This window comes from Purpureocillium lilacinum (genome assembly GCF_023168085.1).
Source record: "Purpureocillium lilacinum CBS 284.36 DNA, scaffold_1, whole genome shotgun sequence".
Taxonomy (NCBI): domain Eukaryota; kingdom Fungi; phylum Ascomycota; class Sordariomycetes; order Hypocreales; family Ophiocordycipitaceae; genus Purpureocillium; species Purpureocillium lilacinum.
Genome location: NW_027072111.1, coordinates 1,284,965 through 1,309,893, shown reverse-complemented (window position 1 = coordinate 1,309,893; position 24,929 = coordinate 1,284,965). Strand labels below are relative to the sequence as shown.

Sequence of the window (24,929 nt, the reverse complement as noted above, 5' to 3'; positions counted from 1 at the left end):
CCCCAGCCGGGTGGGCGTGCGTGGGAGCATTCTCCGATCCATGTTCGATCTGGGCGACGTCAAAGTGGGCAGAGGCTGTTTCCTTGGGTGACGAATTACGTCAATGTGCTGAAGCTGACGGATTGTTGAGTTGCAGCTTCAGGCCCGGCCAACTGAAGGAAGACTGACAGGCTGGAAACCTGCAGAGTGAAGGACAAAGTCAAGGACGCCCGCCGGCTCCGCGTGTCGAGCCAACGTTAGTTTTTCGCACCGGCAGGCGCGACGTTAGCAGAAGCTTGTTTGTTCTTTCCTACTTGAGTGAAGCATCAAGTATTTCATGTACTGTACATTCTACCTACGAAGTAGAAGGGCAAGAGGCAATTACCGTCACGTCTCTCCTTCCCTGCCCGGCGGCCCCGCTGGCGAGAACACCGCAGGCCGGCCACAGGCATGTATCAAGTAGCGACAGGTACTCGTGCGTCAATTGCAGACTGGGAAGGGACGTCGGGCACTGCTGTGACTTGGGTTCTGCTCGATTTCCCTCGCGTCTCAGCCTGGAGCTCAGCCGTCACCCTCTGGAGCTGAGCAAGAGCCCCCAAGCAGGCCGCCCACCCACTAGGTGATCTGGGCATCCGCACCTCAGGTACATTCAAGTACCGCCGCCGCCGCCTGAGGCGCCAGTGCCCACTGACATGCGCTCCAACTGCGCCGGACGCTGGTGCCCGCTTCTTTTCTTCTCGCCCACACACACACACACCCCCCCATCTAAAAGCGGCCAAGCTGCTCCCCCAACTGCATCCGATCCTCCCCCAACTTCGGGCTCTGCATCTGCGACACGCAGCAAGCAGGCAGGCAGGCAGTCGGCCAAACAAGCAACCTCCCACCTCGCGCCCCAGCCAGAGAGAAAAAAAATATCACAGCATACCTAGCCCTCTCCATCGAGCACAAACTGGCCCTGCTCTCTCGTCAGCCATCATCCCACTCCAGACGCACCGACAGCATATTAATACCCATCCTCCACCCCGGCCGCTCACTCGGGCTCACACGGCCCAACTGCGTCATCAATTGCTCCACATGCGCCGGATAAAGAGGAGCTACCTCGACGATTCCAGCACCACCACCCGAGGAGAGCATCTTGATTGCTCTCCAGTCTCGCCAAAACCCTCACAACCCTGAGAGTCAGCTTCGCCTCCGGCGCGAGCCCTGCAGCTCAACATGACCGTCTTCGTCTGCTCCCTGTACGTATAACTACTCGTCAACGCTTGCCCCCGCGTGGCCCCCGACTCTTGGCTGACAAAAAGTTTGTTTCTCGCGACAGCTTCCTCCCCAAGACGATCCAATTCAACCTCCCCGGCACGCCGCCACGCCGCAGGAGCGAGATTGGGCGCTCTCGCGCCAAGACGATTCCGCCACCCACCAAGAGCAACAAGACGACGGAACCGCCGGCTGTCGAGACGCAGCCCAGTCTCTTTGCGCCCCAAGCCGACCTCACGCCTCCGCATACGCCCGACAACGAGGAGTCGCCTGATCCCTTTTCCAACGAAGATGGCTTCCGCATTCAGTTCCCCCACGACCTGGGTTCCTCGAGCGACCCGACAAATAGGAATTGGGGCTCCCGTGTGAACCAGCCTCGCTCCCGCGCCAACTCGCCGCCCCGTGCCGACCTCTTTGAGCACAATCACACGCTGCAAAAAGCTCGCGAGCTCGGCCGCCGTGGTGTCGTCCAGCCCAAGCCGCTGATGCGCAGTGACAGCGCCGACAGAGTGTTTGCCTCGGCCTCATGGACCGTTGTCGACGCCGATCAGGGCAACGGTGGCTTGCGCAACGCCGCCGAGGCCGCGGCCCGCGACGGTGCCCTCAGCGACTACACCTGGGTTGGCACTCTCGGCATGCCTACCGATGCCCTCGAGGGCACCCAGCAGAAGCAAGACATTGAGGATACCTTGGCCACCGAGCACGACATGCTGACCGTCTTTTGCTCCGACAAGGACTTTGACGGCCACTACACGCACTTTTGCAAGCAGATCCTGTGGCCCGTCTTCCACTACCAGATCCCCGACAACCCAAAGAGCAAGGCATACGAGGACCACTCGTGGAAGTTCTATGTCACCGTGAACCGCCGCTTTGCCGACAAGATTATTGCCAACTGGAAGCGCGACGACGTCATCTGGATTCACGACTACCACTTGCTGCTCGTGCCTCGCATGGTGCGCGAAAAGTTGCCCGAGGCCAAGATTGGCTTCTTCTTGCACGTCGCTTTTCCCTCGTCCGAGGTTTTCCGTTGTCTCGCCGTCAGGAGGGAGCTGCTCGAAGGCATGCTGGGCGCCAACCTCATTGGCTTCCAGATCCACGAGTACACGCGCCACTTCCTGCAGACCTGCAGCCGCATCTTGACTGTCGAGGCCACCCCCGAGGGCATCCAGCTGGAGGACCGCTTCGTCGACGTCATGAATCTCCCCATTGGCATTGACCCCGTCAGCCTCGACAAGCACCGCGGCGAGACCGAGGTCATGGAATGGCTGCAGACTCTGCAGGAGCGGTACAAGGGCAAGCGGCTCATCGTCGCGCGGGACAAGCTCGACCATGTCCGCGGCGTGCGACAGAAGCTGCTGTCCTACGAGCTGTTCCTCAACGCAAACCCCGAGTGGCGCGAAAATACCGTCCTCATCCAGGTTGCCCTGTCGTCTAGTGAGAGAACGGACCTGGACGCGACCGTCTCGGACATTGTGACGCGCGTTAACTCGTCGTGGGCCAATCTAGCGTACCAGCCCGTCGTGTACCTGAAGCAGGATATTGACTATCCGCAGTACCTGGCGCTGCTCACCATTGCCGACGCCCTGATGATTACCAGTCAGCGCGAGGGCATGAACCTCACGTCGCACGAATACATATTTTGCCAAGACGGCAAGATTTACCCGCAGCAGAAGCACGGCTCTCTCATCCTGTCCGAGTTCACCGGCACCTCGTCCCTCTTCAACGGCAACGAGCTGTCCGTCAACCCATGGAGCTACCGGCAGTGCGCCCTCGCCATCAAGGAGGCGCTCGAGATGGGCGAAGAGGAAAAGACACGCCGTTGGGAGGGCCTGTACGAGGCGGTCGCGCGTCACACTGGCTCCCACTGGTTCGGCGAGCTCCTTCGTCGCCTGGACGAGGCGTACGAGGCGCAGCACAAGCGAGACCAGACCTCAGTGCCTCGCCTATCGATGCACCGGCTCGCAGCACAGTACGAAAAATCCGGTCGGCGCTTGTTCCTGCTCGACTATGAGGGCACGCTGGTGAGCTGGGGTCCGGTAAACCAGATTATTCCGGTCAGCCCGCAGCGAACGCTCGACGTGCTCAACGACCTGCTCCTGGACGACCGCAACATTGTCTACGTCATGTCTGGCCGCAGACCCGAAGAGCTTGCTGGCGTGTTCCGCATGGTGCCGAACCTGGGACTCATTGCCGAGAATGGGTGCTTCATCCGCGACTGCGGCTCCGAGCAGTGGATCGAGATGACGGACAGCAAGCACATTGAAGAATGGAAGGCGTCGGTCAAGCCCCTGATGACGTACTTTTTGGAGCGCACCCCAGGAACCGAAATAGAAGAGCGGCACTGCAGCCTCATCTTCCACTACGACGCGGCCGAGGACCCGAGCAACGCGGGCTGGCAGGCGGCAGCGTGCGCCAGCCACGTCAACGACGCGTGCGAGTCTCAGCACGTGCACGCGCTGACCATGGGCAAGTCGGTCATTGTCGAGTCCACCGACTACAACAAGGGGACAGCGGCGCAGAGGGTCTTTGACTACCTCAAGGACAAGCACGGCACGGGCCCTGACGCCAGCGCCGTCGACTTCTTGATGGTTGTGGGCGACGGCCGCGAGGATGAAAAGGTATTCAAGTGGGCCAACAAGCTGCAGCGACGCGGCGCCGTGGACAATGTGTCGACGGTAAGCATCGGCAAGCGCAGCACCGAGGCGGAGACGACCCTGACGCAGGGTGTAAGCGGTAAGTTTGCTCCATGTCCGCAGTGCGTGGCGAGCTGGAAGATGCCGTGGCTAATAGAGACTTCTGATCCAGGTGTTCTCAACTGCCTGCAGCGACTTGCGTCCATCTCGGAATAGGGCGGCGGGTGCTGACGTGTGTTTGACTGGCTATTTCTTGCAAGGCGTTTGGGGGCTGGTACGAAAGGCATGATATACAGGGAAACATGGGCGGACAGGGAGTTACCGGACACGACTGGAAAAGCAGCCCGGGCCACGACGCGAGCTGCGACTCGAAACAAGAAAGAATGCCCCAACGGCTGCCTCGCGGCACGCGACACGCAACATGCGATGACACCGAGTCCCGGAGACAACAATGGCTTCGAAGGGGACTTGTTACCTCGTCAATCATTCGCATGGATCCTTTTCGCTGTACACTCGTTTTGCGCCCCAAAGAGGAACTGCGGTGGCGACGATGATGCATATTGGGAGACGGGGCTAAGACATGAGCAGGAGGAAGAGGGAGAATGACGATGTGAGACGTGGAATGCGGAACGGCGATGTAGCTACGGAGTAGGCAAGGAGTAAACGAGACTGACGAGCGTCACTATGCTGTGTCGTGGCAGCTTTGTGAATGCGTGTCGTTGGTGGAGATGTGTTGGTGGGCGGTGAGAATTGCTGGATGGCCGTGCCGAGACAGGCATCACCACACGTGGCCGACTGCCCGTGCGAGTTGTGAATCTGACTCCGGCGGGCCGGCGACGGCGACGCCCGGAGCGGCCTGTCAGATTTTGGGGGCGAGGTGAGGCGAGGCGAGGTGAGGCGTTTGGAAGGGTGAGCGGCTGACGGAGCGAGGGGCGAACGAGCAAAGTGAGCCTGTTCGTCAGCCTGGTGCTGTGCCTGGATAATTCCTCATCCGTAGACGAAACAGGTTGTACGCGTGTCGGGTCTATATGTGTTTTGCATGCAAGTCCGACCATCTGTCGGTGAGGGCCCCGAGGTCGTGCCCGGGGTTTCGGCTGTCGAGCATGCAGGGACGGGGCACGGGGCGTGCGAGTGCCGGGTTTACCTTGATGGCTACAGCTGGCTCACGGGAAGAGACGGGTGTACAGTACAGTACTGTACTACTGTACAAAACTAGAGTGAGTAAGGGTAGGGAGGGAGTGAGAGAGGAAGGTATCGGGTGTTGGCGGCGGTGGGAACAAGGGTTCTCATGCGGTTGCTTTTTGACGTGCATGGATGGAGGGGCTTGACAGCGTTGAGGTGATGCACGGATAGGCGCTGGACGGGCCTGGGTGAGGTGTGCGGTGTTGGTGGATGCCCGTACCTTTACCTCATGGAGAGGCCGGGTTTCGGCTGCCAGCAAGGAGACACGGATGCGAGGATGCATGCAGGGCATTCGGACACCAGCAATGGAACAAACACCAGTGACATTGACCGAATATTCCCGTTTGCGCCGTGGAACGCGTGCGCCGGATTCGAGGGCCTCGTCACCAGCGTGTCTGTCAGCGCTCAGCCAGCGCATCTCACCTGTCAGGGCAGTTGTCGGCGCTGGAGGCATGGACGCAGCGGACCGCTCCAGGGCGCCGGTTCGGAGGCCAGGGGGGGCCAATTGCCCCTCCGCGGGCCTCTGGTTTCAGCAGCACAAGCAGCCCGTAACACGCGACCGGCACAGCCGGATGCGGCAACCAACAGCGCGCGCTCAGCAGGCAGGCCCTCCCGCCTATGGAATCACGACCCCGCAGCCCGACATCGGGGGGCCCGGTTACCCAAGCGCAGCTCCCCTCGGGCATCCACCACCTCATGGGTTCAGACGGTAGGAGTCAGAGTCAGGGTCCAGCAGTTCCTGTTGTGTAGAGGTGGTGGTGTGGCGGGGGCCCTGGTGGAAACTTCTCACGTCCGCATCGTAACAGACACCTTGATTCTTTTTCTCCTTCTTCCCTTTCGCCTCGTTCTCTCTCCCCCCCCATACTCATTCCTCAGGGACATTGGACCTTGCTTGCCCACGGCGACTCCCAACTCCCTGCGCACGAGCGGCTGCTGCGTCAATTGGACACTTGCGGATCCGAGCTCCCACTGCATCCCATCCCCGTTGTTGGCGTGACCCCATTTCCACCGCCACTGGCATCATCATCGTCACCGACTTCACCACCGCACCACCGCCACCACCACAGAACACCGCGACACACAATCTTTCGCCATGGCTGCCTTCCCTCCGCCTCCGGTCAACACCATTGACTGGTCCAATGTCGGCTTCCGCGTCCGCGAAGGTTCGTTGGCCGTCTCCCGCGCCGTCCAGCGGCCACACAGCTGACAGAACTGCCCTCCCTCAACAGTCAACGGCCACATCGAGTCGACCTACTCCATGGCCACGGGCGAGTGGACGCCCCTGCGCTTCGTCGCCGACCCCTTCATGCGCATCCACGGCATGTCGCCCGCCCTCAACTACGGCCAGCAGGCCTACGAGGGCCTCAAGGCCTTCCGAGGCCCCGGCGACGCCGACATCGCCATCTTCCGCCCCGACCGCAACGCCCTCCGCCTGCAGCACTCGGCCGACGTCGCCTCCATGCCCCGCGTCCCCGAGAAGATGTTCCTCGAGGCCTGCCGCGCCGCCGTCGCCCTCAACGCTGCGTTTGTGCCCCCGCACGAGACGGGCGCTGCTCTCTACGTCCGTCCCCAGCTCTACGGCTCCAGCGCCCAGCTGGGCCTGACCGCCCCCGAGGAGTATACCTTTTGCGTCTTCGTCATCCCCACGGGCGTCTACCACGGCTCCCACCCCGTCAAGGCCCTCATCCTGGACGAGTTTGACCGCGCTGCTCCCAATGGCACCGGAAACGCCAAGGTCGGCGGCAACTACGCACCCGTCCTGCGCTGGAGCGACAAGGCCCGCAAGGAGGGCTACGGCATCACCCTGCACCTCGACAGCGCCCGCCACGAGGACGTCGACGAATTCAGCACCAGCGGCTTCATCGGCATCGTCGACAAGGGCAACAACGACGTGACCCTCGTCGTCCCCGATTCCACCTGCGTCATCGACAGCGTCACCAGCGACAGCGTCCTGCAGATCGCCCGCAGCTGGGGCTGGAAGACGGAGAAGCGCCCCATCAAGTACGGCGAGCTGCCCGCCTTCACCGAGGTCGTCGCCGCGGGCACCGCCGCGGCGCTGGTGCCCATCCGCTCCATCACCCGCCGCAAGCAGCACCAGGGCGCCGCCACGCTGCCCGCCGGCCCGCGCGTCACGGGCGACGCCGGGTCGGAGACGGTCACGTACATCCCCGACACGCAGGAGGAGGCCGGGGCCGCGTGCCTGAAGCTGCTCACGCACCTCAAGGCTATTCAGCTGGGCAAGGTCAAGGACGAGTTCAAGTGGCGGTTCCTCGTCTCCGAGGCCGACGGCAAGGTCGCCGGTGCGGAGAAGAAGAACGGCAACGGCGCGGAGCAGACGGTGGACCAGCTGGATTAGACGCATCCATCTTGAAAAGTTCCATTTGTGCGCGTGAAGCTGAGAGGTTTGTCAGTTGGAAAGCGTTTGAAATGTGGGCTGGGCATGTATTCAGGGCCGTCGTGCTCGGGGAGGAGGCTGAGAGGCGGCCCGCTGACCCGCGGCCGTTGTGGTAAAACGAGTGGAAGAAGCCTTGAGAAGTGTAGCCATTGTCATCTGCACGCTGCTGGGCGCCCCTCGCGTATATTTTGGTAGTGCCGGGGAAAATATGTACAGGAAGATTTGCTCGCTCGCTTGCTCGACTGCCTCACGAGTCATCGTGGCCGTCGCCGACGTCCTGCCACCACGCGCGACGCCGCCTGCCATATACACCACATCAAGTCCAGCTTACCGCGCGCATGAGCGCAGCGGAAAACGAGTCACAACAAACAAGAGGCACAAAAAGAAGAACGCGCTTAGAAGAGCTTGTACTTGTCAATGGCCTGGGCGAAGCCGTCGTCGATGGGCTTGATGAGGGCCTGGGCGATGGCCTGGAGCTCGGTGGGGACCTTGGAGACGACCTTTGCGGAAAAGTCCTTTGTGGCCTTTTGCTGCTGCTCGAGGTTGAGGAGGATGATGGGGCTGACGACGAGGAGCTTGTCGAACTTGGGCTTGGCGGCGATGATGGCGGTGAGAGTCTTGTTGACCTGGGTGGCGAGGTCGCCGGTGGCGCCGGCGAGGTCGAGGGCCTCGGGGGTGGTGAGGGGCTGGGAGGCGTCGGCCGTCTTGGTGCCCTTCTTGATGTCGTCGAGGAGGTGGAGGGAGCCGACGGCGATGGGGATGACGCCGATGATGTCGCCCTTGAAGGAGGCGGCGTGGTTGCCGAGGTCGACGGTGTCGGCCTTGATGGTGTTGATGGCGGAGACGATGGCCTTGCCGTCGGCGAGGGCGGTGGCGGCGAGGGCGACGCCCGTGAGGAGCATGTTGGAGACGAGCATCTTGGCGGTTGCTTGGTGGACAGTGACTGAAGATGTCCCTTGGTGTGGTGGAGATGCGGCGAGGTTGATGAGCGTTAGAGAGAGCGGGAGAGAAGGGAAGCGACAGCAACGACAACAAGCGAGTCAGAGGGAAGCACAGACGCGAGAGGGATCGTCGGGCCGTCTTTATATATATACGAACGAAGGATGGGGTCGCAGTCTTCCCGCTCCGTCAGTGTCCGGGGCGGACCAGGCGTCAGACGAGACTTACACGGGCCAGCAGCACCAGCATCACACAACTACTCACGGAAGGGGGATCGTCGTCATTTCCTTGGCCCTCCCACCCTCCACCTCCACCCCCCGGTTCGGCCGCCAGTCCTGTGGGCAGCCCTGCGGGTGCTGCATCCCGAACCCTTCAGGCCTTGCCGCATTGGGGGTCCTCGTCCGGGGGGAATGGCGCCATGTGTGCGGTCGCGCGTGTGTGTGGGCGGAGAACCCGGGGGGAAAGGAGCAGAGTTGGCAGAGGAGAGTGAGATCCGGTGCCTGCCTGCCTGTGACTTGGCGACGATGTGCCGACTCACATTCACGGAGTTTCCTTCGTCTGCTGGGTCGCTTCCCACCCTGCGGGCCGATTGCGCATGTAGGTGATGCAGTATGATGGAGCATGTGCCGTGCTTGGACTCTTGTGTATGGAGCATGCCTACAACGTACTCATGCCATGAACGTCCCGCGTGGCCACGCGCGCCCTGGGTTCGGCTTTGCAATTCTGTCCTGCTCTGTCTCGGGTGACAATGCAGTGGGCGGACGCCGGGCCCTGCCTACCTCTCTGACCTCGCTCGCCCACCGGCAACCCGGATGACAGGCAAGTCAAGCGCCCAGGGCGGGCCAATTGTCCAATCGCGCCTCACCCCCCAAACGGGGTTTCGTACGGACATGGGACACGGACGCGGCAGTTTGCGTGCTGATCGCGCCAGGGGAAAAATCGGACCCAGTGCCAGCGCCGCCCGCCAGCCAAGCGATGGCGATGGATGAAAGACGTGCTGCTGGTGGTGGGCTTGCCTCGCCGGGCAAGGGCCCCCCCTTCTGCTAGCGCGGTGTGGGGGATCTGGGGTATCATCAGCGGACATGGGGGGGTCAGGACGAGCCGCGGCAGTCGAGGCGTCGTTGTGGTGGTGCGTGGGCCTTGCTCTTTTTCATGTGCCTGTGGAGAAGACCCGGCGGCACGGGCGATGCAGTGGCGTCCACGGAAGGAGGCTCTCTCATCTCTCTGGGTGAGGAGGAGCCCGCCATCCCGCCCGGTGCTTACGGGCTGCCGGCTGGGCGCGAGCAGGGGTTTTTCCTCCAGCATGGTATGCCGCGCCGAGAATGCCAGCCAGGGCGGTGGGCGCACGTTGTCATGTCTATGCCTTTGAGGCTTGGTGCCTCGTTTCAAGGCCACGCTTGCGGCTGGGGGCTGACAGGCACGAGAGGCTCTGGGGGGGAAGGGCGTCGAGCGTGAGCCGAGTTTCCTGCGCAGTTTCGTGTTGGCCACGCGGGACATGTGAATGAGAAGTGAGTAGGACGTCGACCAAGGTAACTAAATACGCACACTAACAAGTCTCCGAACCCACCGGCTCAGCTCGACGTTGCATTGCGAACGGGTGAACCAAAAGACAGCGTCGTTCAGTGTATATTGTATGACGGGGGCACTCGACCAGCCCAATCTCTCTGTGTTTCCCCGCCGTTCAGTTGTTTGGGTGTCTCGACTGTTTGTGCATCGAGATGCTTCACGGCGATGCAGACGTCGACGCCTCGAGATTCGCGACACACGCGAGGCACACAGCCAGTCACATGGCAGCCCCCTGACGCTGGAGGAACGCCTCTGGCCCGCGGCGCAAAGGACAAGTTCGGAGATCGGGGCCGCGCCGCCCGAGTCTGACGCGCGGGGTGGCTGCATCTGATGGCGCCACCAGACGCCGCGATGAGCACCGTCGCGAGTCTGTTCCTACCTTGGAGACCGATAGAGAGAGCCATACTCTGGAGCGTGTCGGACGGGACATTATGCGTCGCTTCCTGGGCATCTAGGCAAGGCAAGCTAGGCGCCGGAACGGACTCTCCTAGCTTGAGGTTTGGGTTCCCGCCTGCCACGCCTGATCTTGGGGCTGGAGAGAGCCATGAGAGCCCAACGTGCACGACCTCGCACATCCGGGTGGCGACCCGTGGGGCCCGATGTGGCAGCTGCTAGGTACAAGTACGTGCATGCAGCACCCGTCAGCTCTACCCGTGCCTTGGCAGGCCTATGCGTGGCCAAAGTCGTTCGACGTCGCTCGGGGGTTCTGCTGAAGGATGCGTGATCGCCAGTGGGCAACTCGTCCACTCACAGAGCGACAGCCTACTCTCTACCCACTGGCCCACGCCGTTTGCTTGGGCGTCGCGTGGGGCCCATGGGTAAGGTGCATTCCGATGCTACGGCGGGGAAGCGCAGGTCCGCGTCTCACTGGCTGCCGCTTCGTCCCGACTCTCGAACTTGTTTGCGGACGGACGGCCGCTTTGGGGTGCTTGCTGTCACTGTTGTTATTGTTGTTGTTGTTGTTGCTGCCGAGGGAGAGGCGGGCGAAGTGTGCTTGTGTGCGCTAGGTGGTCGCCAGGGTTGACAGCAAGAGGCAAACTAGTCCGTGATTCATTGCTGCGAAACGACTCTATCATGCGGCGAGCGGCGTTAACGCTTCTGGTACGCACTTGCATGAACGTCGCGACGGGCGGAAAGAGCCTATTTTGAGTGTGTTGACCAGGGCCAGCGTCCAGACCAGAATGCCGCAGCGAGATGGCGTCCAATCGGATGGGTGCTCATTGATTAAGTGCCTAGTCACAACTCAAGACGGGGTGAGCATGCTGCAATCCATTTACCCTGTCAGCGCGTCGTCGGGGGCACTCTTTTTTATGTGAATGCAACGTTGGCGCCGGACCTGCGCCGGGGTCTGACTCCGGGTGCCGGACCGATGCGAGCGGCCGGCGACGGAGCTGTGGGGCCGTGCCTGTCCCGCGGTCGGCGGAAAGCAGGGGACAGCAGGTCTTGTGCACTACGTGTATGAAATGCGTGAAAGGACTTCATTTGGGTGACTGAGTAGAAGCGAATGCGGTCGTGCGCCTTACAGGCGTGCAGGCTGTGTCAGCGTTGCCATTTCTTTGTTGACGGCAAGTACTTCGAGACCATCAATGTGCAAGCCGGGGAACACACGACCTGTTCGCACAACATGCAGACTTGGTGAATCAACAGTCCTATCGCATTGTGAATGAATGTGCCGCAGCGGGAAAGGAGTCTTTGATAGAGTGCTGATATCGTGATTTCCCGTGCGAGCGGGTAGCTGTGCTGCCATGGAGCAAGCGTATCACGGTACTGAACAGCTCCATCACAGCACTTTTCCCTCAGCAGTCTGAACTACAATCATCTCGACATTGCTTCTATAAAAGCCATTAGAGATCTCATAAGGATGAATCTATTCCTTTCCCAGCGTCGGGCGCGTCCACAGCAACACCTCAGAGCAGAGTACACTCGTTTACCGGCAATCACACACACACACACACCCCGCTGATCAAAAGGTGCGAGCACCGTTACCACTCACCGTTATCAAGCAGGAGTGATGTGCTACTTCGAGCTGCAGATCATCTTCTGTCCCTGTGAAAAGGGCGAGGACTGCCTCCTGAAGCGCATGGGCCTGAAAATGGTCCACGGACGGGCGGTTCACAAGCTCGGCAGGACATGGTGCAAGCAGGAGAACGCGTGGCTGCCGCGCCTCATCACGAAGCCTTGCAAGCTCGCCAAGGCCAAGGGAGAGACCATGGGCTTGAGGGATTGCCCGGACTCGCTGCGCGAAGGCGAGTTCGACGTCATCACCCACTATGTCACGGACGAGGCTTGTCACGAGTGCAAGAACTCGTGTGCTGCTCGTAGGAGTGGACGGGTGGTGAAGCGGACTAGGAAAGCGAAGGAAGGTCAGGAGGCAAAGCCTAGGGCTGCTAGGAAGCGGTGATAGTTGTCTGCCGGAAGATGGTAAGTGGCCTGGCTCGAGATCGTACATGTGCCGGTCCGTCTACCACATCACCAGGTGCAGTTGCTTGCGGGGCCGCTTACGCCTTAGAGCTGCCTCCTTCGGCTGAACGACATTTGGGAAGTTGACGACATATAATACCCGTGTTCACACAATATGTAAAGCATTCGCCTGAAACCAGTGATGTTGGCTACTTGGACTGTCAGGGGGCCAAAGCGTGGGCATTATGTTGTATGTACATATCGTCTGTAATTGCCCTTAGTTGCAAGCAAGGTAATTAATACCTTCGGACTAACGCGCCGTTAATTATTCCGCTAGTAGACGCATTGTCGATAGCATTTACTTGAATGTTCGGCGCCTAAAGACGCTACCATATCCATTTCAGGATCCGCGTTTATGCTGCCGAGGCGTCAACCGTCCTTTCCACCGTACTTTAGAGCATACTGTAGCTCCCACTAGCAATGGTGGCATTCACAATAAAGCAAGGCGCCCTTGCCGCTGGCACATAGGTCTGAATCGACTTATCGGCGTCCATTGTGAAAGTGCGGCCCTTGCATTGTTTGGAGACGAAAGGGGGCTGGTGCTGCGATTGGCGATGCCGCGCTTAGACCCGGGATTTAAAGTGGCGCAACTCTGAGCTGACGACGACCCGCGAAGCCACCCACGAACAACACCAGGCAGCACAATTGACGACTACACCTGTGACGACGCTGCTTCACTTCATGTACTTGTACATGGCGGATTACCTTGGTCAATGGGAGGGAGAGAGCGGAAAAGATGAGCTCCGAGCAGACAGTAGACGCATCGACGCGGGCACGGCAATTGACGAGGAGGCCGTACAAGTGGACGAAACTCGGCTGCCGGACCTGCAAGTCTGTTTCCACATCTTCCAAGAGAAAGGAGAGATGCAACGCTGACAATGGCTTCTCGCCAGGATCCGCAAAGTTCGCTGCGATGAGACCTGGCCGACGTGCCACAACTGCAACAACACGGGCCGGCGCTGTGATGGCGTCGCCTCCGCACCCCGCGCGGCGCCGAGCACACCGGTCGTGACATTCACCGCGCCGTTGACGCTCTCGCACTTCCCGCCCGCGAAGGCCAGCGGCGGCGAGCTCGGCCATGGAGTCGGTGCGTACCTCGACCTGTTCCAGCGCGAGCTCGTCAGCTGCATCGTCGGAAGCCGGTCGGCGTGGCGGCGGCTCGTGCTGCAGGCGGTGTTCGAGGAGCCGGCGCTGGGCCATGCGGCGGTTGCGTTTAGCGCCCTGCAGAAGGCGACGGCAGCTTCGCCGTCTGACGAGGGGATCAAGCGCTTCGAGCGTGTGTCGCCGTCGCTCTCATCGGACGAGGTGCGGCTCGCGCTGCGGCACTACGAGCGGTGTATCCAAGAGATGCAGCGCGTGGTTGGCAGCGGGAGCCGTGACAGCCGGTGTGTGAATATCGTGCTGCTATGTACGGTGATTTGTATAGGTTTTGAGTTGTGTATGCATGAGCCACTGGTTGCGCTGAGCCATCTGGAGCATGGGCTGAACATAGCCAGCTCGAATCACTCATATGGTACTCATCCGAGGATTCACAGTTCGTCGTCCGTTGACTAACCTTCTGCACAGTCGACGCCGATCTCGCGATGGCGCTGTCAAGGCTTGACCTGCAGGCCTCAATATTCCTCGGCCGGCGATCCCCCACGTTCGATGCCGCGCGCGTGTCCTCCTACTCACTCTCTGCTGAAGGTGGCTACCAAGAAGCAGACCGGGACCTAACTTGTCTGACAAGCCGCTTGTTCAGCTTTATGAGGGCCGTGTCCGACCACTTTCGGTACCGGGAGCCCGGGTCGGTGCCGCTGCATGTTGCCGACAAGGTTGGCAGGCTGGAGGACGATCTCGCGGCGTTCCGGGACAGACATCTCGCGCCCGGGACGGCCTTTATGGAACGTGGTTCGCTGGAGGAAACGACTCTGATTCGCGTCAAATATCTCACCACGAGCATCCTCCTGGCCACGTGCCTTGCCGTCGAGGAAGCCATGTACGACTGCTTCACGGCGCAGTTTGCCGACATCGTGACGCTCTGCGCGGGTCTTCTGGATGGCTCGCAGCGGAGGGTGACGCCCGCAGGCCATCGCGACTTCACGCTGGACATGGGCATCGTGCACTCGCTGTACGTGACGGCGTGCAAATGCCGTCACCCAGGCATCAGGCGGCGCGCCATGGCGCTGCTGGACGCAGTGCCGGGGGCGGAGGGCGTGTGGGAGGGCAAGGAGCATGCGCGCATCGGGGAGCGAGTGATGCAGCTCGAAGAGTGCGACCTGGACCTGAACCTGAATCGGGACCTTGTGCTCAAGCTGTCGACGGATGCCACGGACTCGAAGCCTATAAGTTGGGCGGCATGGGATCTGTCGCGGGTTCCGGAGTGGAGGCGCATTCACTCGGTAGATATATACCCCCAGCTTGGCCTGCGGCGCGCAAAGGTGAGCTTCCGGTGGCGGCCGAACGGCATGGATGGGGAGTGGGACGATTTTACGGAGGTGATAACATGGTAATGGTGTTGAAAGACTGCACGGTGCCGCTTCACAGCAGATCACGTAGAATAGATGTATAACGCTGCTCGGCCTGCGCTCCAAGGAAGGCGCGTCTTGCTCGATTCGAGATAAATGTCACGATGAAGACTCTGGAAACACATTCGGCCATGCGGCATTATAGAAACCGTGCCACAGAACTGTATACATCACAAATACGACCCAATAATGGAGACAGCTGCCCGATGGCCGTTCGGCCTAACGAAAGGTCAACAGTGAACGAATACGACCACTGATCCAGCCAGGTTACTTGCCGCCAACTCTCTGAAGTGTTTGCCGCAGCACTCGTGGCTCGACAGCCACAGCCCTGCCGTGCCCGTCCAGCCGAAACACAAAGTCATCGACCGCAACCTCCCCGTACATGAGCTGGTCCATGGCGCTCCACTGGCTCGCCCTGGGATCCAGGATACGCGGGATCGACGAGTTAAAGTCAGACGGGACTGTCTGCAGGACCGCCCGGAAAGCAGCCTTGCCGGGAGCGTACAGGCCCGTCGGATACAGCCTGATGGACTCGATGACGCCGCCCTTGGTTGCGTCTGCGTACGCCTGCGCGACCTGCCTCACATCCACACCGTTGCTGATCCATTGCGTGACGAGGAGCCCTGGCCCCTCGTCATCAACCGCCAGCACGAGCGACGAATTGACAGCCGCGTCCGCAGTCGCATACCGTCCGCAGAACTTATCGCAAGCCTGGCTCTGACTCACGCCATCCAACGCGGGAAGCAGCGCCTGCAAGACCGTCTCGGCCGCCGCCGTCACGACCGGCCCGGAGTCGGGTCCCGCGGCCAGTAGCGACACGACGACCTGGAACTCGGGTACAAGGACGAGCAGCGCGTTGTACTGTCCGTCGCTGCCGGATTTTGTGTACAGGTCGACGGCATAGCCGGACGTGACGCGGCTGCGCGTGCGGGCGATTTCCCAGGGGGCGCCGACGGAGGCCGAAGGCGAGGCCGTGTGGGAATGGGGCTTCATCCAGTGGCGGGTGGCGAGGCGGGAAAGTTGCTTGCTAGTGAGGAGGGCACGGCCGAATACAGCGAGGTCGTGCGAGGAAGAGTAGAGTCCGCCGGTGCTGATGCGCGTTAGTGCTGCAGGATAGGACATGTCGCAGAGAACGGCAAGCTCACGAAACCTCGTCTCCCAGGGGACGGCCCCAACCCGAGTCTCCCGGAGGGATGACGCCGACACCAGAGCCGCTGGGGCTGGCTGTGCTCGTCTTCTTCAGCCCCAGCGGTCGGAGGACGCTTCGAGCAAGGACCGCGTCGTAGGGCGAGCCGGCGATGGCCTCGACGACGTAGCCGAGGATTCGGTACGCTGCGTTGGAGTATACCGGGGCCGTGAACGGCGGCAGGACGGGGCGTCGCTTGATGAAGCCTTCAAAATACTCTGCCGACGACGTCAGCTCTGTGTTCCATGAATCCTTGGCGTGTACATGTGAACGTGCCCTTTCGGTTGCACGGCGGCTGGCTCGAGTTCCCAGCACATGTTGGGATCTCGCTCGGAGGCAGAGGCGGCAGGCCGGCCTCTTTCCACGGAAAGCCCTGGCTGACTAGATCGGCATTGTTGTCTGCCCAAGGACCATCATTAGTACTCCCCTCTTTCTTTTGGCATGGTGCACCAGTAGTAGCCTTACAGTCTCGTCCAATGCCGGATAGCTGGGACGCCAGCGCGCCAACCGTCACATCACGCCACTGCACACGCTCAACCGCATCGTCTGCCCCCGGCAACGCCGCCGCCCGCCTCAGCTCGGGCACAAAGTCCGTGACAGGCCGGTCCCGGTACTGGGCGCCGCCGTGGAGCAGAAGGGCGTACACGGTGAAGAGCTTGGACACGCTGCCGATACGGTAGACCGTGTCCGCAGCAACCCTGCTGGTGCTACCGGCCGAGGTGTTGAGCTCGGCGGCCGTGTAGTGGAAGTCGAGGATCGGGGAACTGCCGTCATCGATGGCGGACACGGCCTCCAGCGAGAGGGACGTTGCCTTGCCGGTGAAGTTTCCAAATGGGGAGTGTCCGCTGTCGAGGGCAGACTTAAGGGCGGAGGAGATGCTGGCTGCGGCCTCGCGAATGGCACTGGCGGCGGCGAGATTGGAGGGCGCCGGGTAGGCTGGGCCGAGGAGTTTCTGATCGAAGACTGCAGTGGCAGAGGCCGAGGCGGCCAGGATGGCGAGGGGATACATATGGGAGAGCATGTTGACAAGAGTTGCTGATGCTGTCCATCATTTCGTTTCCAATGACTGTTCAATCCGAAGCCTTATATACACTTCCTTCCACCATTCCCAAGATGCCGAAGGTCCATGCAATTGTGGTTCCCTCCGGCCGTGATTTGTCTCCTCGCGTTCGACCCCTCAAGCAGAGTTAGACCGCTGACGACGACGGCTGCTCCCCTTCGCGCATTTCGTCGCCGTGGATCGCAAAATTGCTTCATGGCCGAGAGGAGGTCAAAAGAGCGAGGCTGATGAGCAGAGTTGCCGGATTTGGTGACGGTGTCGAGGTGCGCTATGCCTGTTTCTACGTTGGTCGCGAGCAAACGAATCGGCGGTTTGGGGTGGAGCACTGGCTGGGCTGTGCGGTTCGGCAGGCGGGGGACGAGACGGGGGCCGCGCGCCCTTGCCTGCAGGACATCTGCTGGCCTGGATTCTGCTGCCTGGAGCCGTGGTGGCGGGAGGCCTGCTGTCAAGAAGCGAAGTGGGCGAGCAGCGTAGTACGAAACTCCGTTTTGCCTGAAGCTGCTTCGCCGGGATTCAACTGTTGTCCAAGTTCACCCACCGGCAGACGGTCGCAAGCCGTCTGCCCGGCATAGATAGTCCAGGGCTCCAGGCCTCGCGCGGGTGTACGCCCGCCGATGAGCATGTCTACCTGTAGCCGTGCTGTGCTTTGAACGCGCAGAGCCGTTGTTGCAGAATCTCCTGCAGATTCCCTCGGAGATCCCCGTAGATCTTCAGCTCTGCGCCTTCAGTCAAGCGCAACGACGCCGACTCCCTGGCCCATCGGCGTGCGTGGCGTGTCTGGGGGCCACAGCCGATATCCAGCGGGGGCTCCTGGGAGACGTTTCCGCAGCGCGATGCCATGCTAGTGGCTGCTTCAATCCATCGCGGTTCGGGGCATTCGTTCCCTGCAATGACGCCGCTGTGCACAACTAGCGGGGAGAATGGGCGATGCCGTGCCGCAAGGCGCTGCCTGCTTCCTGTTGTTGTCAGTCCTAGCTACATGAGCAGTGGATGGACCATCCTTTTCAGGCCTAGCAACAGTGGACAACAACTGCTAGTACTCGTTCAGTACAGTAGCATGCTCCTCGCGAAACGGACTATTCTAACCCCGTGAACATTGCATGTGGTGCGTTGAGATCCCTTTGCGCCTGCGCTTGTTCCCAAGTAAATTATTTCACTCACTATAAGCGATGACACGCGCACGTGCGGCTTTAATGTCGGTGCTCGAAGTCGGTAATGTCAGGCTTTAATAGATCGGTGCGTGGATGGGCCTTCCAAGTTGGGGAAGAGAGCTCCCCAGAAGCCATCATTGACGCTTGGAAAGACTTGTTACTCACGGCTGTTATGCATGGTGACCATGTTAAATAGCTGCCGTCTTAAGCAAGCACAGCGCGACCTCAACTCTATTTTATTTCTCCATGCTCTATCTCGGCTGCAGCTGCTATGGCACCCCCAACTCCCACCGGCACCACGACCTTTCACGTGCCCTCTTTGGGTACCATCAAGGGTCTCATCTTCGAAGATGGCACTCGGCAGTTCTGTGCCATTCCTTACGCGAACCTCACCAAACGCTGGACACGCAGCGTCTTAAATACCTTGCTCAAAGACGGCTTCCACGATGGAACACAGCATGGGTACGTAATGCACGCCTTACATCTTGAGACAAAGAGATACTTGGTAGCTTAACGAAAACCAACATAGTCCGATTTGCCCTCAGCCTCCAGAATATGCTGTCGAATTCCACGATATGGTCCCAATCAGGAGATGCTCGCATTTTAAGCCAGACGTTGAAAGCGAGGCGGACGCCCTCAACTTGAACGTGGTGATGCCTGAAGGCGTCGGCCCTACGGCGCGCCTTCCAGTCATGGTCTGGATTCACGGAGGTTCGTTCATTTTCGGCGCGGCAACGCATCCTGGGTACGACATGGTCAACCTGGTGTCGTTTTCCAACGCACGAGGAACTCCAATCGTCGGCGTTAGCATCAACTACCGGGTCGGCCTGTTTGGGTTCCTCGCCTCTGCTGCAATTAGAGACGATCTTGCAAAAGATGGCTTTAAGGGCGTCGGCAACTTTGGCTTAACGGATCAGCAAACTGCCTTGGATTGGGTGCAGCGGTATATTGGCGCGTTTGGCGGAGATCCCGGCAACGTCACCATCTTCGGCGAGTCGGCCGGTGGCATGAGCGTTTGCCACCACACCTGGGCAGCCAATCCTGCCACTTTCCACCGTGGCATCAGTATGTCGGGCAGCCTACACACGTGGCCAGTCTGGTCGCTGGAACAGCACGAGAGGCGATGGAACGTCCTTCTGAAGCGCTTCGGCATTGACCCTCTGGCATCGGACGCCTTGGATCGGCTTCGCGACGTCCCAGAAGCCGAGATTGCAGTAGCAACTTGCCCGATCGAAGGCACGATTGATGCAACGGGCAACATGTGTGATGACGGATGGTTCTACGCCAGCTCTCCCTCGCCGGGAAAGTACACATCGCCCCCTGCTTGGCTGAACTCCTTCATGATCGGGAACGTAACGCACGAAGGCATGATCTTTTCCCACAATCTATCGGTGCAAACGCTTGAACTTGCTCGACAGCGACTGTCCATCTTTCTCAAGGAGCCCGAAATAGAGCTGGTGCTGCGAGCATATGGCATCAACCCCAGTGCCAGCACAGATGACTAGAAGAGAAACTTGGAGCAGATGGTTGCTGACGGTCTCTTTGGCTTTCTGGACCGCAAGCACGCTCAAGCATCTGAAATCCCTATCTATGCGTACCATTTCGACCAGAAGTCGACCCTAGATGGCCTCTACACGGGCCTTGCCCACCACGCCATCGACATCGGGTACGTTTTCCTGAACATGAAGGAACAGATGACAGACGGTCAGCGCCGAATCGCATCCAAAGTCGCTGGCGATTTCCTCGACTTCGCGTATGGGAGGGAGCCCTGGGAGCAATACAACAAGCGCAGTCGCTGGATGCGCTACGGACCCGACGACACCTGCGCCATGATCAGCGAGGAGGAGGCTGAGCCGGTTCGCAAATACAGCAGGATGAATGCGATTGTCAATGCAGGCATCTTTGAGAACTGGGTCGCTGCCATGGACGATTTGGCCAACGTGAGATGGATGCTTGGGTCGACGTCTAAGACCCTACTCAGCTATACAACCTAACATATCCGGCTCCAACAGCGTGCTTTCCAGGGCGTATATTCCTACCTAACATTGCTTCACGTTTCAGGATTATCGCCGCTGTCATGGCTTTAGATAGAAGTAGAAAGTAACTCGTCATTTCCTGACTTCGTATACATTCCTCCTCAGTGAGGTTTACTACCATTCTTGGGATTCAGGCGGCGAACAGCTCGGAGGACAACGAGATGCACATACGGACACAGCAGGGAGATCTAATAGTATTACCATGTTGACCGAGTAAAACTTATCTTGGGCCTAAGATAAATGACTTCCTTTCTCTTCTGTTACTGCATGTGGCCGGTCGCCATAGAGAGTTCAACAAGGCCCACGGATTCTCTGCAAAGCACGGCGAGAAAGCGCAGACTAAGGGTACCAACGATGTTGTTCAAGTGAGCAACAGTTCAAGTAAGCGACCGCGGGCATACATGACTAGTCCCGACATAACCGAGCACTGACCTTGGGTCTGTCGCGTGGACCTCCTGAATCGGGTAGCATTATCCACCTCGATGGGTAGCCCCTGGATAGTAAGTTACCGCGTCCGTTACACTTATAGACAGCGCCATGTCGCACACCCGCACCACTGGCAGTGTCTCAAAGTTGTTCACCCTCACTACCCTGCGCCACGATGTCCGCCCCAAAGTCGGATTTCGAGTTTTTTGAGCTCTGCCCAGGTACGACGTTCCATCAACTAGGTCGGTAGCTGCCTGCTCAAGAGCTAACGATGGCTGCGCAAGGCTCTCCCCCTGATCTGATTATCGCAGCGGCGAGGACTATATGCGATGCGTTTGTTTGTCCCTGTGCACTGTCCTCGATAAGAATATGCTCATAATTGGGCTTACAGTTTCTCCAACGATCCACTGATTACGTGGCTCCGTCCAGACAGGAACGGCTGGTGCTCGACAGACCCCAAAGTCCTGACCTGGCAGGTACGCAGGGTTCGTCAAAACATGGTAGATGGGCGAGTCTTTGCCTTGAGAAACAGATCAGAAGAGGCGGAAAAGGGCAAACCACTTGTGCTCGCTGCTGTTGCGTTCGTGATGGAGCCGTTTACCTTCAAGCATTGGTTGCTGCGACTAGTTCCGCGATTTCGATTATGGGTGTCGAATATTACCAAGCCTGTTCATGATGGCTCCGACGACGAGGTTTGTTCTAGTCCCGACGCCAAGATGGAGAGGCACTGCTTATTGAGTATTGCAGCGCACGACACACATGCTAGTCATACATGACAGCATGCTCGAGTCTATGGAAAAGAGATTCCGCCAACCTGTCACATATATCGAGGTAATTGCTGTCGACCCTGCCCTGCAGGGCAAGGGTGTGGGCTCCATGGTTGTTCAGGAAATTCTGGCGCTGGCGCCGGCGCGAGTTCCCGTCGTCCTTGAGTCCACCAGCCGGAGAAGCGTACCGTTCTATCAGCGGTTTGGCTTCAAAGAGATAGGCAGCGCCGTACTCACGCCTCAGCGTGCTATGTCTGCGCCCGACGAATGTACGCTTTGGTTCATGGCCAAGGACTGAATGCGTTCTACGAGAGGTCAGCACATCCTCGTCGTACATGTATATTAGTACAAGTACGGTCGCCAGGCAGCCAAGAATTCCGTCAGAAGACTGCTAGTTCAATCCCGCGGGCCCTCGCCGCCTCGGATATGTCAAAAAACTCGTCTCCCTTTTCGCTGCTTTCCTCAAGCAGACTCTGGGCGATTACAATGTTTTGGGACGGATCCCGGAAACAAAGCTCCCTAACTTTATCAAGAGCAAGAAGCCACTTTGGATGCCGGGACAGAATGGCCAAGTTGCAGCTGACCACCATGTATGGGTAAAACATGCCGTTTGCGAGGAGCAAGTGCGTATTCTCCGGCTGTTGAAGTCCCAGCGGCAGAGTGTCCAATGACGCGACGATTCGATATACTAGGTGCTCGTCGGATGGCAACCCAGAGATGGTCAAGCTTCGGTCTTGCGGTTGTGCGGCATCGTTCGTCCGGGTGGTTGTCTGTTCGCGTGATCTACGGGCAAGAAGAATGCCGCAGAACCTCCACACATCCCAGAACGCCGCCTGCAGCAGATGACCCTCATCTCCACTCCAGTGCCAAAAGTCGAACTGTGCCGCGGGCTCATGGACCCGGGCAAAGATATCCAGGAGTGTGCGAGGAAGGGCTGTCATCATCTCTACACCACCAGGCAGGGTTCCGGTCGCCCGGCGTTGGTGCTCGCGCAGGCGCTTCCACATGCCTATGCAGGCCGTCTGTCGGCCAAAGACAAAGTCGGGCAGGTCCATGACCGCGATAGCCTCCAGAACGTGGTACGTCGAGTCGTCGGGTGGAGGGGTGGCTGGTTCTTGGTCGTCGGCTAGGCCAGCAAGATCGGCCATGCACTTGAGCTGACCCGTCCACGGGAAACCCTGCTCAATCTATAGGAGTAGTTAGCCCTAGTGGCAAATTGCTCAGCGCTGAGGGGTCAACTGACGTACCGACAACGTGCAGAGGTGCAGTCCTGCACGAAGTGTACCTCTCTGCATGGAGCCTCCGCTGGGCCGGTCGAGTAGCTCGGCGCGAAAGGCGCGAAGTGTGCTCTCGAAGCACAGGAAGAACTTCTCGACACAGCCCTCGTCGTGGAGCAGCTGCAGCGCCACACAGCCCAGAAAACAAGCGGGAGACTCGTTTGACAGATCCACCATCATCTCGTTCAACACAGCATCGGTCGAGGAGCAGTTGTTTATCAAGTACAATGTCGACCTCTGGACTATGCCTGGACGTCAATAGCAAGTACAAGGCGAGACATGGAAGAACATACATTTGGCAAATAATCGACGGCTCTCCTCACTGTGAGGATCCCAGCTCCTGCCTAAGGCGATGTCATCAACGAGCAGTGATCGCGGCGGTCCCGAAGACGAACTGCGCGCAGTCATGGAGACGGCGTGGGCGGCATTCTTCGAGTCATCCGAACCCGGGCTTGTTCGCCAGCGATCATGCTGCAATCCCCGGGGGCTGGCGTGTACAGAAGCTTCCCTCTTTCTCACAGGCAGCGTCGAGCCAGCCAGATGGCCGCGCGAGGCCACACCCCAATCCCATTTGAGATTAAGCGGATATCCACCACAGACGATAGCCCGGTCTTTGCAGACGAGACAGCCAGGCCGAGTTTCGTCACATTTCCGCCGACGTTTCTTGCAGTTGTCGCAGCCGCCCCGCGATCGTGTCTTGCGGGCCATGTCTGTGAAGTGTCAATTGGAGTGGGGGTGATGATTGGGCCGTACATTCAGTTGAGCCGGGGGATTTGGAGAATCTGGGGAATCCGGGGAAGCAGACCTGGAAAACGTGGGGAATCCGGGGTGAATCAGTTCAGCGGCGGGGAATAACGTGGAACTCGCTGAGGGGCGGATGGAGCTCCCTTTTAAAGGATGGTCGCTATGGCTGGCTGCCACGCAGGGATGCAGGAACCGCCGGCATGGCGAGTCAGCTGCAGCATTAAACTTCACATCCCTGTCCCGAGCACTTCGTGTGAATAAGTCGTGTCGAGCCTTCGAAGACCATAGGAGATGGAGAGATCGGTCATGCTGGGGTTTGAAGTTCCCGAGTAATAGATACTACGGTCAGACGAGATTTTGCCCTTTTTATGTGCCAGTGCGAGTTCGAGTACAGAGCATGGTCATATTGACACTCTTCATCTCCCAGTACGTCTCCCGGCTTGGGTGATTAACTTCAACTATCTCCAAGGTGAACTAAACCAGGAATAGCAGCTCCACGCACCTCCAATCGCGCATAAATCAACCACTCCGCTTTCTGAGACAGACTGTGAGTGTATCATCGCACTGAGTGCTGGTAAGGCCGGCTTCCGGGGTCGCGATAAGCGACCCAGAACAATAAAAGCGAGCAAGACTCCGTGCATCTGTAGTCGCAGACGACCAGCGCAGTCTTTAATCGTGTGGTCATATTCCAGTATCCCGTTCACGTCTCGTCTCAGTCAATGGTCGAGTCAGTCATGGATCCAGGACATTTCAGCATGCCGCCCGGCACTGTCCGTCTGATCAATGGTAAGCTCGCTCTGTGTACCAGCGGTCCTCCGTAGAACCAGCCCGTGGCTAATGCATCGCGTCTTGTTAGAGGACGGAGAGCTGCACAAAAGAGATCTCATCTTCCAGCCAGTTCCTACGAAGGACCCGAACGACCCTTTGGTGTGTGACGGGACGACCACCGCCCTGCCCGCGAGAGACTAACCGCGCTGCAGAATTGGACGCGTTCGAGGAAGCTGGTTAATTTCGTGCCCATCCTTGTCTACACAACCATGATGTTTACGATGTAAGGTCTTCGAGGGTTCTCACTTGGACGACTGGATGCTGATCCCTTGCCCAGGGCTGCGATACCAGCCATCTTCTGGGTGCTCTGGGTTCCCGAGTTTGACAGCAATTATAGCGAGATGAACACATCGCTAGCAATTGCCTACGCTGGTACAAGTGTAGGATGCGTCTTCTTCATCCCAGTTGCTATTAAATACGGCCGACGATCTGTCTACATCGTCTCCCTAACGGCGATGCTTGTCTGCACCGTGTGGCAGGCCAAAATGACGACTATCGTGGAGCTTTATGTGTCTTCCTTGATACTCGGAATGGCTAAT

General features: G+C 59.3%; 8 protein-coding genes across 8 annotated transcripts; 5 read left to right on the top strand and 3 right to left on the bottom strand.

Annotated features, from left to right (window-relative positions):
* Nucleotides 1–1,194: 1,194 nt before the first annotated feature.
* On the top strand, nucleotides 1,195–4,082 carry PLICBS_000118 (uncharacterized protein; the record flags this gene model as incomplete). The annotated part of the gene is made up of 3 exons (XM_018327374.2): nucleotides 1,195–1,217; nucleotides 1,298–3,966; nucleotides 4,039–4,082. The coding sequence occupies 3 exons, from the start codon at nucleotides 1,195–1,197 to the stop codon at nucleotides 4,080–4,082; spliced, it is 2,736 nt and encodes a 911-aa protein (XP_018174070.1).
* Nucleotides 4,083–6,141: 2,059 nt separating this feature from the next.
* On the top strand, nucleotides 6,142–7,404 carry PLICBS_000117 (uncharacterized protein; the record flags this gene model as incomplete). The annotated part of the gene is made up of 2 exons (XM_018327375.2): nucleotides 6,142–6,211; nucleotides 6,278–7,404. 2 exons carry the CDS (start codon nucleotides 6,142–6,144, stop codon nucleotides 7,402–7,404), a joined length of 1,197 nt encoding a protein of 398 aa, XP_018174071.2.
* Nucleotides 7,405–7,838: 434 nt separating this feature from the next.
* On the bottom strand, nucleotides 7,839–8,360 carry PLICBS_000116 (uncharacterized protein; the record flags this gene model as incomplete). Its single annotated transcript, XM_018327376.1, has 1 exon — nucleotides 7,839–8,360. One exon carries the CDS (start codon nucleotides 8,358–8,360, stop codon nucleotides 7,839–7,841), a length of 522 nt encoding a protein of 173 aa, XP_018174072.1.
* A 3,599-nt stretch (nucleotides 8,361–11,959) lies between these two features.
* On the top strand, nucleotides 11,960–14,900 carry PLICBS_000115 (uncharacterized protein; the record flags this gene model as incomplete). Its single annotated transcript, XM_065599529.1, has 3 exons — nucleotides 11,960–12,255; nucleotides 13,302–13,816; nucleotides 13,975–14,900. 3 exons carry the CDS (start codon nucleotides 11,960–11,962, stop codon nucleotides 14,898–14,900), a joined length of 1,737 nt encoding a protein of 578 aa, XP_065455601.1.
* A 282-nt stretch (nucleotides 14,901–15,182) lies between these two features.
* PLICBS_000114 (uncharacterized protein) lies at nucleotides 15,183–17,122 on the bottom strand (the record flags this gene model as incomplete). Its single annotated transcript, XM_018327378.2, has 4 exons — nucleotides 15,183–16,005; nucleotides 16,061–16,307; nucleotides 16,366–16,500; nucleotides 16,567–17,122. 4 exons carry the CDS (start codon nucleotides 17,120–17,122, stop codon nucleotides 15,183–15,185), a joined length of 1,761 nt encoding a protein of 586 aa, XP_018174074.2.
* Nucleotides 17,123–18,583: 1,461 nt separating this feature from the next.
* On the top strand, nucleotides 18,584–19,817 carry PLICBS_000113 (uncharacterized protein; the record flags this gene model as incomplete). Its single annotated transcript, XM_018327379.2, has 2 exons — nucleotides 18,584–18,774; nucleotides 18,842–19,817. The coding sequence occupies 2 exons, from the start codon at nucleotides 18,584–18,586 to the stop codon at nucleotides 19,815–19,817; spliced, it is 1,167 nt and encodes a 388-aa protein (XP_018174075.2).
* An 18-nt stretch (nucleotides 19,818–19,835) lies between these two features.
* PLICBS_000112 (uncharacterized protein) lies at nucleotides 19,836–21,839 on the top strand (the record flags this gene model as incomplete). Its single annotated transcript, XM_065599528.1, has 2 exons — nucleotides 19,836–20,252; nucleotides 21,522–21,839. 2 exons carry the CDS (start codon nucleotides 19,836–19,838, stop codon nucleotides 21,837–21,839), a joined length of 735 nt encoding a protein of 244 aa, XP_065455600.1.
* An 82-nt stretch (nucleotides 21,840–21,921) lies between these two features.
* On the bottom strand, nucleotides 21,922–22,998 carry PLICBS_000111 (uncharacterized protein; the record flags this gene model as incomplete). The annotated part of the gene is made up of 2 exons (XM_018327381.2): nucleotides 21,922–22,728; nucleotides 22,789–22,998. The coding sequence occupies 2 exons, from the start codon at nucleotides 22,996–22,998 to the stop codon at nucleotides 21,922–21,924; spliced, it is 1,017 nt and encodes a 338-aa protein (XP_018174077.2).
* Between the last annotated feature and the right edge of the window lie 1,931 nt (nucleotides 22,999–24,929).